Here is an 18,269-nt window from a genome sequence, read left to right on the forward strand (position 1 = left end):
CGTATAAGCGTTTAGTATATTGCTGTCGTTTAACATAGAGCAACATTGTTCCTTTGTAGCAGTGAAGGGGGAGTGGAGCAATCTGATTCTTGTGAGCTCAGCTCCTCCCACCGCTGCGGCTGCGCAGTTCAATTTTTCACTCCTCTTTTTTTCCCCTATTTTTCACTCCTACTCTGGCTTCCGGACGCCAAGATAGACCGCTGCCGCCGAATTTAAAGAGACAGGCGATAGTTATTTTAAATGCGTTAAACGGCAACCATTGTCCCTGAGCTTATTTTCCGACGCTTTATGTCTCCGCTTGTTTAATTCGATGGCGATGTCTAGTCAAAGTCGCAGCGAGTAGCAGCTTGTCTGTCATCACCCGCTACTCTACTGGATTTCCCGTCCTTTTGCCTCTGTGCCGAGACTATCCAGCCAGGCAAAGTAGGGTTGCTTGCTGGCAGGCTGGCTTCCCGACCGAGAGCACGGTTTGTCTGCTAGCCAACAACTGGAGGTAACATCGAAGCTTCCCTCTTAAGTTGTGGTAGCGGCTCTCGAGCCTCCTGCTGCCGGGATAATGGCGAAGATTCAGGCGCACAGCACCGCGAAGCAAATAAACCAAATTCAAGACAAGCCTTACGTTATAACACAAAAGCAAGTGCAGCAGCAGCACTTCCAGAAGCTCAAGGTAAGAAGACAACGGACACGACAAGGGAAAAGTCCTCAGAGTCACAACCATTTTGTTCGTCGGATCATTGCATTGGATTTATCGTCGAGAGTAGTGAAAGGAACGACTGGCTAACGTTAGTTAGCACGCTGGCCTAATAAAAGTAATTCATAGCCAAACAGCCGAACACTGACATGTAAGGTTAGACGTGGAGGCTGTTTTTCATTAATGGATGTGTGAGTGACAGTCGAGTGACTCAGTTTGCAATACTTTCTTATTTACGCCATGAAAAGCGGCTGCAGCGAGCAAACGTTAAGTCAGACCTTCGTTGTGGGAAGTTCCTCCTTGTTGGTTTTTTTTCTTTTTTTTTTTTTTCTCTCTCTCTCAGACAGCCTGAACAAAGTGGAGGACGTCAGCCAGGCCAGCCAAGAACGGCTCCTTCAGTTGATTAGCAGCTTCGTTTCACATTTCTTTGTTGAGCAGTGTTTGTGTACGGTACTGTTTTTCCGACACGGTGCTGTTGGCCACAGACCAGCAGCGACCCAAACGTATTGTGTAAATCTGTAAGCGGGTGGGTGTTATAAGTGTACGGTGAGTTATTGTCGTCAGTTGGCTAACGTTAGCTACAACAACCCTCTTCATTTGTAGACTGTTGATGACAATGCTTTGTGTGGAAAAATGTTCTTGTCGCTATCAGAATTTGCTCAGCTCTTGTTGAGAAAGAGCTCTGGAGACCAACTAACCACAGCTTCCGAGTGTTTCTTGCATTTGCCCTTTTATTTTCTAGCAGTTACTCGTGTTGAACAGCTTGTTCTGCTATCTGGTGGGTTTGTTGGTGGGGCACTTAAGCCTACAATAAAGAAAGCAGTGCCTAAACATATCCGTATAGCTATACGTGCAGTTGCCTTGCAGGCAGAAGTCGCTTGGTGTATAGAGAGTTCAGTAAATGAAAAGGATTTAAAGTTGTATGACAGCAACACTTTCATTGTGATTGCATTGATGGATGATGAATGCAGTTATCAGTAAGATTTGATACATTATTGATGTGCAGGCCTGGAGTTGTCGTGTCAAATATGTGCAACATCTGTCACATCCTCCTTCAGCAACACAGAATTGTGGAAAATGCTTCAATTGTACTTTGTTCTGTACTGATTTATTTTCTCTTTCAATGTTTTTTTTTTTCATATTATTATTATTATTTTTTTTTAGGTTGAAGATGCCTTGTCATACCTGGACCAAGTCAAAATTCGGTTTGCCAACGACCCCGGCATATACAACAAGTTTCTCGACATCATGAAAGAGTTCAAGTCGCAGAGGTATTGGAGCATATATGTAAACAAATTAGAACTGATGGAGTTTTGGTGTGCGCTCTAAAGGAGCTGAACTCTCATATACTCCTCTGTGTGAGGCCGTTCTGGTTCAGTGCTACTGTCTAACATCAAATCTGTTCTTAGTGTTTTGCTGCATAACGTGGTGTTCACAACAGTGTTTGGTGTTTTCATATTGCTCGCTGGCATTTCCAAACATCAGACAGCAAGTAAACGATGTTCGCAAACACTTGCTGCTGTTTCCAACATTATTTATGATGATGTTCAAACATGGAACCACAGAGAAAATGTGACAAGCACTTTTTTATCTGTGATAAACTGTCATCTTGTCCTGTGGTAATTGACGTGGGGAAAAAAAAGGGGGAGTTTCAAACAGACACATTTAGTGTTTCTTTATCCCATGGAAGAGCAAACTGGTTATTAGATCTGCAAGTTCTCTGACATGGCAACAGACCAGATTGCAGGGAAATACAGACTCTTTCCATTTAATCTGACAGCGACTGAACATTTCAGATACGTCTGAGCGAGCATGCAAATGTTCTTCTGTAACTATTTCCGGTAAAAGTCTTTCGAGTATAGACTTAAGAACATTTGCACCTCATTTCCAACTCTGCCCTTCTCAGTCCCCTTAGATTTTCAGAAGAATCTGTGGGTGAATAAATAACAGCACTGTCCAAACTTCACCTGTTCGCAAAATCTCCGTGAGCATTATTAGATGGAGCATTATTTGCCGTTTATTTTTTTAACACAGCTCCAGGGTTGGGCACCTCATCTTCTCTCAGATGACAGTAAAGAGGATATCCCATGGTTATAAGTGATAGATAAACATTTATAGTAATTATACTTGTAAGTGCTGCACAACCCTTGTGATTAAAGTACTTTAATGCAGACTTTTGGTAACCTAATACATTTTCAGCTTTTCTCTTTTTGTTCCCCCACTGTCAGTATGTCTTACCCAACCACAGAGCGCTTGATGTGCTAACACCAATGGTTCTGGCAATATAACACACTAGAAAACACTGACTTAATGGGATTATGGTCTCATAACTAGCTTGATGTGCTTTCAGTTCTCTTACAAAAACTGTGCATGTGAACCTGTTACTGCCTGGGTCACTGTTGATAGGCTTGAATAAAACCTTGAGTGACTTTTTTTTTGTAAGAGTTACCCATCGCTCCTTGACTGAACAGATCGATGGGGCCATTAATGCAGCATATCTCATGTCGGTTGGATTACTTTGGTAAACGTCACTGTTTTCTAAATGGCGTCCTACTCTAATTATGTCACAGAAAGAACTGTGGTATATTATCTTGACAATTAAATACGAGTCGACGAGACTTATAACAACTAGTTTGTATGTGTTCCTTTTTTAAACTTGGCTGCAAGACCCCAAAATGATATTTTATTTGATTAATTTTGCAGTCTATGAGAGAAGCTAATCATACTTTTGCTTTTGTCAGCCACACCACTACAATGTCTGTCTTCCTTCTTGAACAGCATCGACACTCCAGGGGTGATAAACCGTGTGTCACAACTGTTTCATGGACACCCAGACCTAGTGTTGGGCTTCAATGCCTTCCTTCCACCAGGCTATCGGATAGAGGTTCCCAAAAATGGGATTGCCTTTCTTCAGTCTCCGGTCTCTGCGCAGGTAAGACTCTCTTCTTTCCCTCAAACCTTTGATACATTCTGAAAACCAGTCGTTTATTCATCTTATTCAAACTTCTAAAATCTTTGAAGTTTTCATAAAGCACATCACTACAAACTCACAGTGTGCTGAAAGGTCCTCCATGTTTAAGCCCGGAGAACTTCTTAAAAGGAAATGGGTGTGCTTCTGCAGCGCTGAATTTCAGTTTGGTGCGTTACCTCAAAAAAAGAAGAAGAAAAAGCCCTGATTAAGGTTTTTACAACAAAACACGGCAGGAAATTGGTCTTTTTGGGAGTTAAGAGATTCACCTGAGGACTGCTGCCTTTTGCTTTCAAATCCCTTCACAAAATCTGAAATATGTCACACTGATCTGTTCATATGCAAGGTATTTAAAGATGGAGTTTCCCTTGGAAACGTGTATGTTTTCTGAAGCTTGACACAGCAATGAATGCCATGACAAAATGACGATTTCATGCAACGTGATTCAAAACGGAGTCAAAGCAATTAAACTCAACTCGGACCGAGTTTTAGTTCAGGGTTACAGGTTTTGTGTTACCCCGCTCTAATCGAATACACTCGTTTTATTCATCAATTTTGCAGACTGTACACATTTATTCAGACACTGTTTGTTTCTTTTTCTTTTTGTAAAATGTTGTTTTGAAAGTAAAAGGTTTGATAAATGTTGCATTTTCACCCAGAAACTGGAAAGGTTTACAGGTAGAGAGGGACTCAAAACAATTTTAAGTCATGACTTTCAGAAGTTGTTTTTTTTTTTAAATAGATGCACTTGTATAGAAATAGCATCTATAGACATAACATCTTTTTTAGTTCTGTATCTATTTGATATTGTAGTGCAGCGATTTTAAAAAAAGATAAATAACATGTTGGATGTTTTTATTTCACTTGATATTCACACAAGATATGTTAAATGTTCTGAAAATGTGAAGCTTTATTTTTAGTGTTCGAATACTAAGTGTTAGAGTTAGAAGGTATATGCTGCAAGGTGAAGCGTCCCTTTGTTCTGCTTATTTTTCATTAAAATCATTTTTCAGTCTTCACAGAGGTGTGTTGTTATGAGGTCTCTATTGACTGTATGAGTGAGAAATTTTGCCGAGACTAAACTGAAATAAGTCGTTAGATTTACTGAAACGGCTTTCCACTCAATTTCCTCCAATGCTTGTTTGTTTAAAGCTCCATCGTGCAGCTCATGATCTTTTTATGGTCGTTCATGTATGCAGGTATCCCCGGGACAGCAGGGGAAGAGTGCGAGTACCCCTGCCGTGGCTGTGACCTCAGGTAGTGCTTCTGCTGTCCACACTGAAGCCGGACCGGCCAACACCAGTGAGGTCAAAGCAGCCTCGACAGAGTCCCCCTCTTCGACCTCAACAGGACCTCCAGAGCCTCCCAGTCGACTTTCTCTTCCGCTGACGAGTAGAGAAAGCCAGAATCAGGCCACCACCTCGTCTGTATCGCCACCAGCTTCAGAAACGAGCCCCGTGGAGTTTGACAGCGCCATCAGCTATGTAAACAAGATTAAAAACCGATTCCTGGACCACCCTGAGATTTATCGAGCGTTCCTGGAAATTCTTCACACATATCAGGTACTGAAGGAACAGAGCGGGGTTTAAGATTTAGTTACATGTTAGGAATAGTGTAGTCACTGAGTGGTAGTTTCTATACTGTTCCCCGTCAAAGCGGGGAGTTTAGAATAGTAAAGTGGTTGATCATTGATATTCAAACAATAGCAGAAGTAACTGTTCGAGTCCCATTTCTGTCTTAAATGATCTGCTTTATCTACATTAAGTTCAATTTCTCGCACGTGAACACAATTACCTCCCTAAACCTCTACAGAAGGAGCAGCTGGAGGTGAAGGAGAGCAGAGGCAGCCGAGGCAGCAGCGGGATGACTGAAGATGAGGTGTTTTCCAAAGTCGCCAGTCTCTTCAAGGGACAAGAGGACCTGCTTGCTGAGTTTGGACAGTTCTTGCCTGATGCCAAGAGATCACTGGTCAGTCAAGCACGAGAATTGATAATACACCACTCTCAAAGCATATAACAGTTTGGAATTGAAATCATTTTCAGTCTTGGCATCGGATCAATATTTCCCTCCAGTTTTTAACCAAGTGCGCTCTTGAAATGCCTTTGACATTTTGTATTTCGGGACTACTGTTCAGAAATGCCTCACAGATCATTTCCACATTCGACCGAGCCATAGACGCATTTGTTTTTCTCCGCTTGGAAGCAGTATATGAAAGTGTATTCTTTCCTTCAGCTGAAGTGTCAAAGATTCATCCGTTTTTATTTATAATTATGTTTATTATATGTTTATTTATTTACATGTTGGCTATAACAGCTTAGATTTCCTTGCTTTTTGACAACAAAAAAGAAAGAAAAGAATTGTCATTGTAACCCATGTCCAAAGGAGTATAATTCAAAATATGCTTTTTCTCATGTAGTTTACAGGGAGCTCGCTGACCGCGGGGAAAGAGCAGTTGAAAAGGTCTGAGGAAGAGGACATGATAATGAAACAGAACAAAAAAAGGCCCAGACCAATACTCCTGCAGCACATGTCCCCACTGCTCAAGGTAATTTCTCTATGTAGAATACTTGCCTGAGGTAATGTTTTTTTTTTTTTTTTTTTACAAATGTTCTTGATCCATAAAAGGTTCAACAACTCTCTCTTCCCAAATCATCCACTGCTAAAATCCTGTTTTTTTTTTTTTTTTAAAGTTAGGACACAGTGAATAAATAAAAGCTGTTTCATATAAAAGCAAAATGACAACATATCGTGAATTGAAACAGAATTTTAAAATGTTGTGTGTAGTTTATGCTGGCAACATGTTTCTAAAAAAAAAAAAAGAAAAAAAAAAGTTGGCGCTGTTGCATGTTCCCCTTTAACGACATCCTGTAAGCCTTTGGGAGCTGTGAAGACCAAACATTGTAGTTATTTTGAAGGCAAAATGTTTTCTAATTTGTGCATTTTACAGGATTTCAGGTCTTCAACTGTTGCAGGCTTTTTTGTAGTCTTCGTTACATTTGCGCCAAATGTTTTCAAAAGGGTGTAAGTGTGGTCGGTAGGCAGTAGAGCTTTAGCACCTGTGCTCCTTAAACCTTGTGGCCATGTTGTTATATTACCTGTAAAATATGGTTTGGTGTTGTCCTGCTAAAATGAGCTGGGGCCTTCCTTGAAAAAGATGTTATGGGGAACATTTGTTTCTCCATAACCAGGAAAAATACTCGTGCCACGCAACTACCGCACCCCCATACATACTTATTACTATTATTATTGTGTTTTTCCTTTGTTTTCTTTTTCAACAATGACTTATTGGTTTAATTTGCAACGGGATATCATCTCTATTGATGATGTTTGTGTGTTCCTCAACTTAAACAGAACTTTTTTCTTTTTTTTTTCTTAGAAAAAAATGAAGTATTCCTGTACCAAAGATCAGTCTTTTGCTTCAGTTGGTAAACATGGAGTCTTAAGAGAGTTCTCCTTCTTTGATAAGGTGAGGAATCAGTTTCCATGACCGTGTGTTGCTGTTCTTTCTATTTTTCCACTGCAGTTATGCTTTCTTTAGTTCCTCTGTTGCAATCGTAACATAGTTGTATGAAGCAAATGGCCTAATTTCCTTGTCAACCCACCCATCATTCAGGTTCGTCGCCTGTTTAAAAGCCAGGAAGTGTATGAGAACTTCCTGCGCTGCATCGCCTTGTTTAACCAGGAAGTAGTTTCTGGAGCAGAGCTGCTCCAACTTGTCACTCCTTTCCTGGGGTGAGTTGATGGAACGATGAATAAAGCTGTGAAACAGCTAGATGAAATGGATCTACAGGGTCATTTTATGATCGTCAAACTTGTAACATGACCATTACGATAGTCTGTCATAACAGATCTTTATCAATTACATCTGGCTGTAGCTCAGCTGGTCCTCTCCTAACTCATCTCTTACTCATAATTTCACACATCTTCTTACAGGAAGTTTCCTGAGCTGTACACACAGTTCAAGTCATTTCTGGGAGACAAAGAGCTCTCTCATGCCGTGTCGGGACTGTCGGATCGTTACATGGAAGGGGGAGGGGGCAGAGAGGTGGATTATGCCTCTTGCAAGCGCCTGGGGTCCAGCTATAGAGCATTGCCCAAGACCTATCAGCAGCCTAAATGCAGTGGGCGCACTGCCCTATGCAAAGAGGTACTTATCAAACAACCATGGCGATTTGGATTTCAGTTCTCTTAAACCATTTGCACATTTCTGTTTGAAGTTTGAAAGCTGCTTTGTTCCTATTTCTGCCTTCTTTCACCCTCAGCAGAATAGTGTGGAACCAACAGCAGGAATGTGTTGCACGTACTCTTGTGTGTGTGCAAACTCATGCACAAGTTCATACAAAACAGAAAAGCATTTGGTTGTAGCACATGATTGAGAGTTGGTTCATAAGGAAATGTTTGCATGTGGTAAGGTCTTCCTATTGGTTACTGATTTATTACTTCTTAATCATCATGTGTGCAGGTATTGAATGACACCTGGGTGTCATTTCCCTCGTGGTCGGAAGACTCCACCTTTGTTAGTTCGAAGAAGACTCCTTATGAGGAACAGTTGCATCGCTGTGAGGATGAAAGATTTGAGGTACATACATTTGTATCCTAACAATGAATCTACTTTTGCTTCTTGTAATGAAGACATATGTCACTCAATTAATCTGTTTGTGACCAAGCTCTTTCCAAAAAACCCCAAAACAATCACATGCTTGTATAAACGCAACCCTTATCATAATACTGTGGTGGTTGCTGGCTTTCTAAAAGCTCTGTCTGTAACACTTATAGTTGGATGTTGTTCTGGAGACAAACTTGGCAACCATCAGGGTGTTAGAGAGTGTCCAGAAGAAGCTGTCTCGCTTGTCACCAGAGGACCAGGACAGATTCAGATTAGACGACTGCCTGGGCGGCACCTCTGAGGTCATCCAACGTCGTGCTGTGTATCGTATCTATGGCGACAAAGCCCCTGAGATCATTGAAGGACTGAAGAGGAGTCCTGCCACCGCTGTGCCTGTGGTGCTGAAGAGGTCAGGATTGTCATTGTCTGTTTGAACAAGTTTCTCCTCCAGGCTTCACCATCATCTGCAGTGACATTGATACTTTATGCTTTTATACGCACATACATTACACATAATGTTAATTTAACTCGCTAGTTAAATGTTCCAGGTATGGTTTTTATATAATCCTGAATAGATAAGTTAATTTATTTTCCTTGCTGATCATTAACATTGCCAGCAGGGATGTTTAAGCAAGTCAAATGTGAAATTGCTAACAGTGCGAGTAGAATTTGCACGCAGTGATCATTACGTGTCCTGAAGTAGGCAAATCATAACGTCTTCTACAGATACTCCTGACAAACACGTACAAGCAAGAGAAACGACAAAGATAGCGCCACTTCGGTACTTGATGGCATGGCTGTGTTTTGTAAAGTATCCACATTAAAGCAATGCTTTTCCCTTTCAGGTTGAAAGCCAAGGAGGAGGAGTGGAGAGAGGCTCAGCAGGGTTTCAATAAGATATGGAGGGAGCAGTATGAGAAGGCCTACCTGAAGTCCCTCGACCACCAAGGGGTCAACTTCAAACAGAATGACATGAAGGCGCTGCGGTCAAAGAGTCTTCTCAATGAAATAGAAAGCATCTATGATGAGGTAACACAGTGTAGATCTTGAATAGTAATGAAAGTATAATGAAGTTGGAGTCATCAGTTGACATTCCTGTAAAGTCTGTTTACAGCATGATGAACGATATTACAAAATACTATAAAGCTGATAAGTTTTTTTCGTAATTGTAACTTGAATGTGATGCCCCCTCAGATTTTCTAAAAGGAGAGAGGAAAATAAAAACTACTGTTACATGCATGCTTGCTCTGCAGTTATCCAACATGCTTCAACAGACTGTGACATGAACTAATTGTCCAGGACTTAAACATGCTTTAGTCCTCATCTCTCACTCCCCATCTTTGTAACATGTGTTGATATGATAATCACAACTCAAGAATCAATAGTGATCACGGGTTAAAACTTCTACTATTCATAGCATCTTGTTATTCTCAGGCTGCAGATGAGTGTGATGTGATTCTCCACAGTGAAGGCTCCACAGTAAGCAGTCAAGAAAACGAGCCTTTAATTTAGATGGTTATGTAATTTTCTTTCATGTTTTGCTATTTCATATTTTAATAGAACTGTTTTTCAAAGAATACTGTTTATATTAACAGAAATGTGTCTGAGCTCAGTTAGAATCCATGATTGTCATCTTCAAAAGATGCACTTTTTGTGGCCCATCTTCCTGAGTTTATCTTTTGTTTTTTTACCTCAGCGTCAGGAGCAGAGCACAGAAGAGGGCGGAGTTGGACAACAGAGCCGTAACGGCTCGGGCTCAGTCTCCCCCAGTGAACCTCACATGGTGTTTACATATGAGGATAAGCAAATCCTAGAAGATGCCGCCTCCCTGATCATCTACCATGTCAAACGTCAGCCCACCATCCACAAAGATGACAAGGACCACATCAAGCGCATCATCCAGCACTTTGTCCCTGACCTGTTCTTCTCACGCCGCGGTGAGCTTAGCGATACAGAAGATTGGACAGATGAGGAGATGGACCCTGAAGATGGAGGAGAAAGAAGAGGTGGAGCCACAGCTGCAGCAGCAGCAGCAGCAGCTGGAGGAGGAGGAAATGGTAATTCTAATAATGCATCAGAAGCAGCAACAGCCACAGGAAGTCAATCTCAACCCCAGCCTGCGCAGTCTCAGTCCCAACCGCAGCAGCAACTCAACGGTGAGTCCAGGAGAAGGCGCTGCAGCCCATCCCAACCTGCAGACACCGAAACATCCAACACATCAAGTAGCATGAGCCAGCCTGCAGGGACTACCACATCCACCCCTGGATCTACGCCTATGGAGACAGTTTCCGGTTCAGCCGGTGAGAAAGTGGATCTCCGAGACCCCGAAGCGGAACACCAGAAGGAGATGGATGGTGTCTACAACCTTTTCTTCGTCAACAACAATTGGTATTTCTTTTTGCGGCTGCACCAGACTCTGTGCTCGCGGCTGCTGCGGGTTTACCGACAGGCTGAACGACAGCTGCTGGAGCACCGGGCAGAGCAAAGCCGAGAGAGGCTGCTGATGGCAGAGGGAAGGAGGGAAAAGGCTTGTGATCTGGCCATGGAGCTTCGCCTCAAACAGCCCAGTAAGTTCTGCTGCCGGTCATGTTTATGCTAATCTAAGTAGTTCTATTATTCTATTTGATTGGAGTTCAGTCACTCCGCTATCTTAGCAATGCTGGGTTAGAGTCAAAGCTTGACATAGAACAACTTCTTCCTGTTTTGATCACCAAAGCTCTGGCTCCAGCACCAACAAACCAGTGCTACACTGGCACCAACCCTTTACTGCGCCTCTTTACTGCTTACGCCAGGGGTTTGGGACAGGATTATGGAGACAAACTATAATGTTGTGACCACCACATTAGTCCGCTTAATTCAAGACAGCACAGCAAACTTACCTGCAGAGTTTATGTACTGTTGAGACAGCAGTGGAGGAACATGAGCACACTGTTCCTCTCATTCTCCTGCTGTTTAATGCTTCAATATCACATGTGTGAAAGCTGCCCAATGTGCCACACAAAGCTGCTTTCATAGTCGCTGTTTATGGCAGAATCTTTGATCAATGTTTGCAGCTATGTTTGTGAACATTGTCGGGTATTTTTTTTAAGTCAGCTGGTGTTTACTGGTCCCGCTAAAAGAGGGTGCATAACTCCCGTTTGTATCGAAATAGCAGTTAGCGTCTGGAACACTGTTCGTCCTTGCAGAGAGTACAATAACACCAGCCACGGTTTAAAACGGCATTCAAAAACTAGAGTGGGGACATTAAAACATCTGTTTGCTGAGAAAAGCGAGAAACTCTGGTCTGTTGTTGTTTTTGTTGAGATAAATGGTCTCTTTGCTCTGTGGGCATCTGCAGTAGACGTTTAAAGTGACGTGGTGACATGGGTATGTTGTGGCTCTCTGTGAGTGGAAAACCAAAGCAGCTCTCAGATAGAACCAACTTAGAACTCAGCCCTGAACCAGCACTGAAACTGCTTTGGTCAAAAAGGCTATTTGACTTGCTTTGGATTGAAAAAAAAAAAAAAAAAAAAAACTCCACGTAGGAGATTTTATTTAGTTTCAACATTCATTTGAACAATGATCACAAGTAGTAATATATAGATGACTTCACCAGGAAGCTAAAATGGTTAGTTTAAAGTAATGATCACAGAGTGCATTTGAATACATTTCTAGTGTTGGAATGCTTAACAACAATAATCACACTGCAGGATAATAAGTTCTAAGGGAATGACATGCATGGGAAATAATGATCCAGATTTGTTGAAAGACTCCTCAGTTTTTAAAGCTGCATGGCATGCAAGACTAAGTGGTTACTGTTTGCTAAGGCAGCATTCAAAGTTCATGCACAGTGTCTGGACCTTGTTCAGAACACGAAAGACAGACTGTGGCCAGATGCCGAACAAAGCAGTAAGTGAGAGGAATAATACATAATTTAGAGATCTTTTTCTCACAGTGTCTACGATCTAAAGCACAGATTACTGCACTTGAGTTGGGACTGATCCCACCCAGTAACGGTCTCTGGTGTCATCGACTGATGTCAGAGATCCACAAACGAATCCAGATTCTATAGTACGATGTCTTCACTCATTAGAAATGGCCTGTGTTGTATGCAGGATAAAGTTTGTAGTCTAAGTGCTGTTTCAGGGATGTGTGTGTGTGTCTCTCCTATAGTCCCTGTGTGTGTGTGTGTGTGTGTGAGTGTGTGCATACACTCGTTTTTCCAACATGAATCAGGCAAAAATCTGACCGCACACCAACTTATGGGTGTCCCCCATTTTTTTTTGTCCCAGCAGATTTACGGTTTTACGGTTAGAATTAGGTTAGGCTTAGACACTCAGCAGTGAGACTAGGAAGTGTATTTTGTCAGCTGACGCAATGGGAACATAAACTAGATGTGTGTGTGTTTTACAGTGATTTGTTGTCTCCCTGATTTCTTTGACTTTAGACATATCGGTGGAGCTTGTTCTGAACCATAAACCTGCTGGTAGACCGTTTAACTAATTTCCTTCCTGTATTCTTGAGTATATTTTAGTCCAATAAAAACATGTAACCTTTGTATGTCCAACTTCTAAACGGTAAAAGTGTTGCATCATAAGAAATGAACAGCCGAAGATCAAACTGAATGCAGCACATACTTGCTGACGTATCCCAGAGGTAAGTGAAATTCAAGCCGGAAACGTGAAGGCTTTAAGGATTACAGAGAAACGGCTCATTATCAGGAAACTGGATGATCAAGCTCCATCTGTAGCATTAAACTTATGGTTAATCCAAGAACTTTGGCCTTGGGTAGATATGGTAATGGTGGGTATGCTTTTGTAACCTGTAAAGCATAATCATCACCTTTGCATGTTAATGCAAACAGCTTTAGTTCATACAAGATCATGCACAGGAAGAAGAGTCATTGAATTACACCTTTGAAAATTGAGGGTTTTTTTTGGTAACTGGATTAACTTTTCACACCCTTTTTGTTTGCTTTTTTTTTCTTTTTTTCTTCTTCATCCAACACAATGGCCGTAGCAAAGATAAAGCACACAGAAGAAACTGCTTTGCGGGTTGCATTACCGCAATGACCAGAATATGTGGTGTGCTCCAAAACAAGGGGGCAACTAATTAAAATTGATATGGCTGCTGAGTCAACAGTCTGCTCAGTCAGTAGCAAAGAGAAAGAGGACAACCAACAGCTTTGAAGCTGGCGGGGATGTGACTGTAAGACAGCATCACTCTGCTGCTGCTGCTACTGACATGGTGTGTTGTGTTGTACTGAATTACGGCGTTGGTGTTGCATTGTTTAAAAAAAAAAAAAAAAAGTTCATAGTCCCTTTCAAGTTTTGGTTGTGACTTATTGTTGCAGGAAAGAAAGAAAGGAAGAAAAATCCTTGTTAATCTCTTGCCGCTGATCCGCTTTGTTAATTCACACATGCCAAACAGAGGTGGCTCAGCTCTGCATCCATGCATGCAAACATTACTTCAGCCAGAGGCGTGGAATCGGCCAATTGATGACGGCAATGTTTCTCACTGCGACGAGTCTCACAATGCTGGCTTGCCCTTACACATATAGCTCTTTTTGTCCTCCTCTCTTGCTGCCGCAGAGACGCACCAGTGGCGGATCAACTTCAAACCCCCGTGCCGCCTCTTTACTTTCACGCATGACACTGATGCACAGCAAAGGCGCATCGGTCTTTTGCTTGAAAGTCATATTTGAAAAGGCCTCATGTAATGCTACATTATCCCCCTCACACCCATTGAAATGCATTGCCTGGTATTTACTCATCCTTTTCCTAAAGTTTGCAGCCCAAAGGCAGCAAAATCCGAACAAACGAGGAACAGAGCCACCACACACGTGTGCCTTGTCATAAGACGATTACTTTGGAATGAAAAGATTGTTTTTGTGAAATTATGCAAGGGGACCGGGTCTCATCTTAGAGTTGCAACAAGTAACTGATCTTTTCTGAAAACTACATTTGGTATTTTGTCATGTTGGAAGTGCAAATGGGGAGTTGTGTGCAGATCCACACTTACAGGCAGGTGACTGATGGAAACTTGGCGCCCCTTTACATCCACAGGTGAGGTGGAGTTGGAGGAGTATTACCCAGCCTTCCTAGATATGGTGCGCAGTCTGCTGGATGGCAACTTGGACTCCACACAATATGAAGACACGCTGAGAGAAATGTTCACCATCCACGCCTACATCGGCTTCACCATCGACAAGGTCATCCACAACATCATCCGGCAGGTAAGAATGGTTCAATTTGCACCGGGCACTTGTTTTTGACCGTGAACTAAAACCATCCCACTCTCTTTGGTATCAGCTGCAGCACCTGGTGAGCGACGAGGTGTGTCTGCAGGTGGTTGATCTTTACCTGGCAGAGAGGAAACGGGGGGCAGCAGGTGGAAACTTGTCCTCGCAGTGCGTTAGAGCAGCTTGGGAGACCAGCTACCAGTGGAAAGCGGAGAGAGTCATGGCTGAAGAGAACTGCTTCAAGGTGAGCACAGAGTCCTGTGACAAGTGCTTGAGAACACATTTAGCCCCAGCACATCTGAGTGAAACTATTTCACATTGTTAGCTTCCATCGCTTCTGCGGTAGAAATGAGCAGTGGACAGCTGCTGGGTAATTTCAGTGGACAGTAGAAATTCAGAGCACTAATTGTACCCAGAAAAGCAAAGTGCATGATTCATATCTGTTGCTTTAAGGGGATGATCATGATTGTAGTCTATGAAAGCTTAAGCCTGCTTACTGCAGGATCCATTTTCAGTTTTTTCTTTTTACTCCAAAAAAGCCGATTTTCATATATGCGATCAGAGGTGTACGTTTTTATGAATGATCGAAGTTGGTTAGCATTAGTTTGGTTCTGAAATTATGCTCTTTTTCTTTTCTTTTTTCATCTGACCTACTTTTAATCAGCTTTTAAAAGTGTCAGCAACGCCCTCTTGTACAAATGCACTTAAAAACATGCAGAACTATTGTAATAGTATGAACGTGCTCTTTCTCAGATATATATATATATATATATTGATCTGATTCACACGTGGCACCCTTCTGTCTCTTTGCACTATTTGCCATCAGGTGATGTTTATCCAAAACAAAGGTAATGTGACGATGACCGTTGAGCTGCTGGACACTGAGGAGGCGCAGGCTGATGACCCGCTAGATGTTCAGGTAACCACACATTTAGAAAAACATTTTATGAGCCTGTTTTCTCACGGGAACCTTGGCATTAATAATCAGATGCAAGTTAATAATTCATTAAACTTGTAACTTGCTCCTATGTCTATCAGTGCCTGTCGAGCTACATGGAACAATTTGTAGGAACAGAGTCCAGTCTGTGCTCTCAAGCAGAGGGCTACTTCTTCAAGCCCGTGTTCCTCCCCAGGTACGATGGTTAAGAATGAGAGGAGCACATTTTATTTATTATGTATATACTGTCATATGCTCCTCTGGCATGTCTGCAATAAATCTGTATGTGCCACCTCTTTCCCACTCAGAAAATGTACGTGAATATATAAAAAAAAAAAAAAAAAACAAGTTTTCCACACTGTCGACATTTGGATTTGTAGGAAAAGCTTTTAAGAAAAGTTGTGCTCTCAGAGTGCAGGAACTATTTTATCTCTGTCTGAGTCTGAACTAAAAGTAATGACCCCCTGCGTATGTGTGAAGGTTATGGCGTGGCCGATCGTTGGATAGATGCATTGAACTGATCTGTGTGAAAGACACGGTCCATAAAAATGATGCATCACTGCAACACAACTGTCTGCACTGTAATCAAAGGCATTATGCAGATGCAGTCATCTGGGCAGATCATTGGGAACTAAAATGTGATTCAGAGAATAAACAAACGTTTCGATCCATGCAAGCGTCTTTAATAAATATGTGTCGTTGGTCAGGAACCTGCGTCGTTTCCGGCGCTGGCAGGTGCGGCAGGTGGAGGCGATGCGCTGCAGAAGAGAGTGGCACCGGCAGCTGGGTGTGGAAAACGCTGGCAGTCTGGACTGTCGATTTAAACTCAACACCCACAAGATGGTGTTTGTCATGAACTCTGAGGACTACATGTACCGCCGAGGAGCGCTGGTAAAGGCCAGGAAGGTAGGTTGGAGTTTAACTTCCCTTTCACACTGAAGTAAAAAAAACAAAGTTCAGAGGTTTTGTTTTTTTACTTTTACATTTGATCTGGTTAGTTTTGATGTCGCACTGAATCAACAAGCGCACTGAAGACCCTTGCGTGATTCATCTCTGTCCCGACTTCTCTTGGCTGGTGGGAAAGTCCAGACCACACCAACAATATTTTCACTGTAGAAACCATCATTCAGTTTGATTGGGCCAAGTTCCGACAGACTTAGTTTTGTGTGACTGGGGACGTTTTCACTGATTTGATGAATCAAAGTAACATTGGTTTTCCGTTTTCCACGTGCTTGATCCTGTTTAGTGGTACAGACGAGGCTCTGACGCTTTTCCTCTTCCTCTCCAGTCGCAGCACAGGGTGGCGGTGAGCCAGCACGAACGCTTTGACAAGTGGCACCAGGGCTGGCTGGCCAATCATGTCACAGCTTCGGCCGAACGCTCGGTGCAGAACTGGCTAATGGGCGAGGAGGAGGAGGACTTCCTACCCTGCAAGACTACTTGCCTGTCTACTGAGGTGAAAGGACAGATGGTCAACAGATACCAGGTTCATTACAGCAGTAGCAAAGCCCCCTCCTCACCGTAAAGGTTCGCACAATGATGGACACAGTACTCACTCACACAGGTAAATGCATGGACTTTGAGGACATCTGTACACTAAACACAGACATTAACAGCTGCAAGTCCCATTTCTCTGCCTTCAACCACAACCTGTTCACTCATTCACCTGCACTAATGGATGAAGAAACTGTCAGAAACTTGGTGAGTTGGTGAACGAGTGCAACAGCGCGTGGTGATGATGCGGGGAAGAGGACCAACGGACAGTGAGGCGATCATTGAGAGTGAACTCGGTCCTGATCGATGGGATGAGTTGGACACAACGGCACAAATGGAGCTCATCATCCGCAGCATCTTCATTATTCTATCTTCTCATGCGGCACTAAAGTTAATAAGACTGGACAGAGATGGTTGATCAGGTGAGAGGTCATGTGATCATGGAATTTGTTTCAGAAATGTGAATGTCGTCTTCTTTTTTTTTTTTTTTTTCTTCTTTTTTTTTCCTTTTATTTTCTTTCATGTCGAGTGTAGTTTTTAGCTTCTAAAGCCAGAGAGCCTTCTGCCTGTTGGTTGATTTATGCGTGTTTATATGGAGAGTTGATGGTAAATGTGTGTATGTATGTGTATCCTGCTCTCTTCATTTTGTCTCTTTGTAGGGCCACAACAGGTTCTACAACTATAGTAACTGCATTATTACTGTATGTGCATATATACAGGGATCCTGTATTTTTATATATGCATCAACAAAAGTTGATTACATCTAAAGATCATGTGGTTCTTTACAGTGTTTGCTGTCAGCCAACTCTTGATGTCCGTGTTTTGTTTAATTTCTTAAATTTTTTTGTTTTCTTTTTGTATTTTTCCCCCCCTTTTTTTCTTTTTTTTTTTGTTGTACCTAAACAAGTTATCACCAGTGCAACAAGGAGTCCTTGAAATTAATTGGTTTAATATTGATGAAGCAGTCAAATTATGTATCATAGTCATGATTTCACCAAATGTTTCTTTTGCATTTCCTTTTTTTGCATACTGACATTGAAAATAAAAGCAAGATATCATCAGTGTTAAAACAGAATGTATAATGTTTATCCTGTATCAGTTATCAGAAAATAAACAACCTAGTTGTGACCTTCTTAGATGTGGGCTGGCAGGTTGTTTGATGTGTACCAGTTGAACACAGTGGACTTACTAACCATGGCGCTGCATTTTCAGTTTGGAGCGTGAGCAGCAGAAGTCTGTAAAGTTCCTGTAGGCGGGGAACCACTGATCCAGTCCACACAGATTAGAGTTGAAGTGAGTGTCCGCACAGAAAATCTGCTCCTACTTTACCAACAGAAGAATAACTTCATGTAC

The 18,269-nt window shown here is 42.1% G+C and overlaps 1 protein-coding gene across 2 annotated transcripts; it reads left to right on the plus strand.

Annotated features, from left to right (window-relative positions):
* Window positions 1-163: 163 nt before the first annotated feature.
* On the plus strand, window positions 164-18,052 carry sin3b (SIN3 transcription regulator family member B). 2 transcript variants are annotated; one of them, XM_072389529.1, is made up of 20 exons: window positions 164-667; window positions 1,856-1,962; window positions 3,470-3,623; window positions 4,859-5,221; window positions 5,472-5,627; window positions 6,076-6,204; window positions 7,036-7,125; window positions 7,273-7,391; window positions 7,593-7,806; window positions 8,122-8,238; window positions 8,436-8,674; window positions 9,111-9,294; window positions 9,700-9,744; window positions 9,962-10,832; window positions 14,310-14,479; window positions 14,556-14,729; window positions 15,312-15,404; window positions 15,524-15,618; window positions 16,130-16,328; window positions 16,711-18,052. In XM_072389529.1, the coding sequence occupies exons 1-20, from the start codon at window positions 557-559 to the stop codon at window positions 16,945-16,947; spliced, it is 3,867 nt and encodes a 1,288-aa protein (XP_072245630.1). In that variant the 5' UTR covers window positions 164-556; the 3' UTR covers window positions 16,948-18,052. The 2 variants fall into 2 exon arrangements, with proteins under 2 accessions (XP_072245630.1, XP_072245631.1); XM_072389530.1 differs by lacking the exon at window positions 9,700-9,744.
* Window positions 18,053-18,269: the final 217 nt, after the last annotated feature.

This window comes from Leuresthes tenuis, unplaced genomic scaffold (assembly GCF_036924035.1).
Source record: "Leuresthes tenuis unplaced genomic scaffold, fLeuTen1.0.hap1 SCAF_7, whole genome shotgun sequence".
Lineage (NCBI taxonomy): Eukaryota > Metazoa > Chordata > Actinopteri > Atheriniformes > Atherinopsidae > Leuresthes > Leuresthes tenuis.

Coding starts and splice junctions, on each gene's coding strand:
- sin3b (XM_072389529.1), top strand. CDS start 557: ATGGCGAAGATTCAGGCGCACAGCACCGCGAAGCAAATAAACCAAATT. Junction 5,628..6,075: donor CTGATGCCAAGAGATCACTG/GTCAGTCAAGCA, acceptor TTTCTCATGTAG/TTTACAGGGAGCTCGCTGAC. Junction 15,619..16,129: donor AAGCCCGTGTTCCTCCCCAG/GTACGATGGTTA, acceptor GTCGTTGGTCAG/GAACCTGCGTCGTTTCCGGC.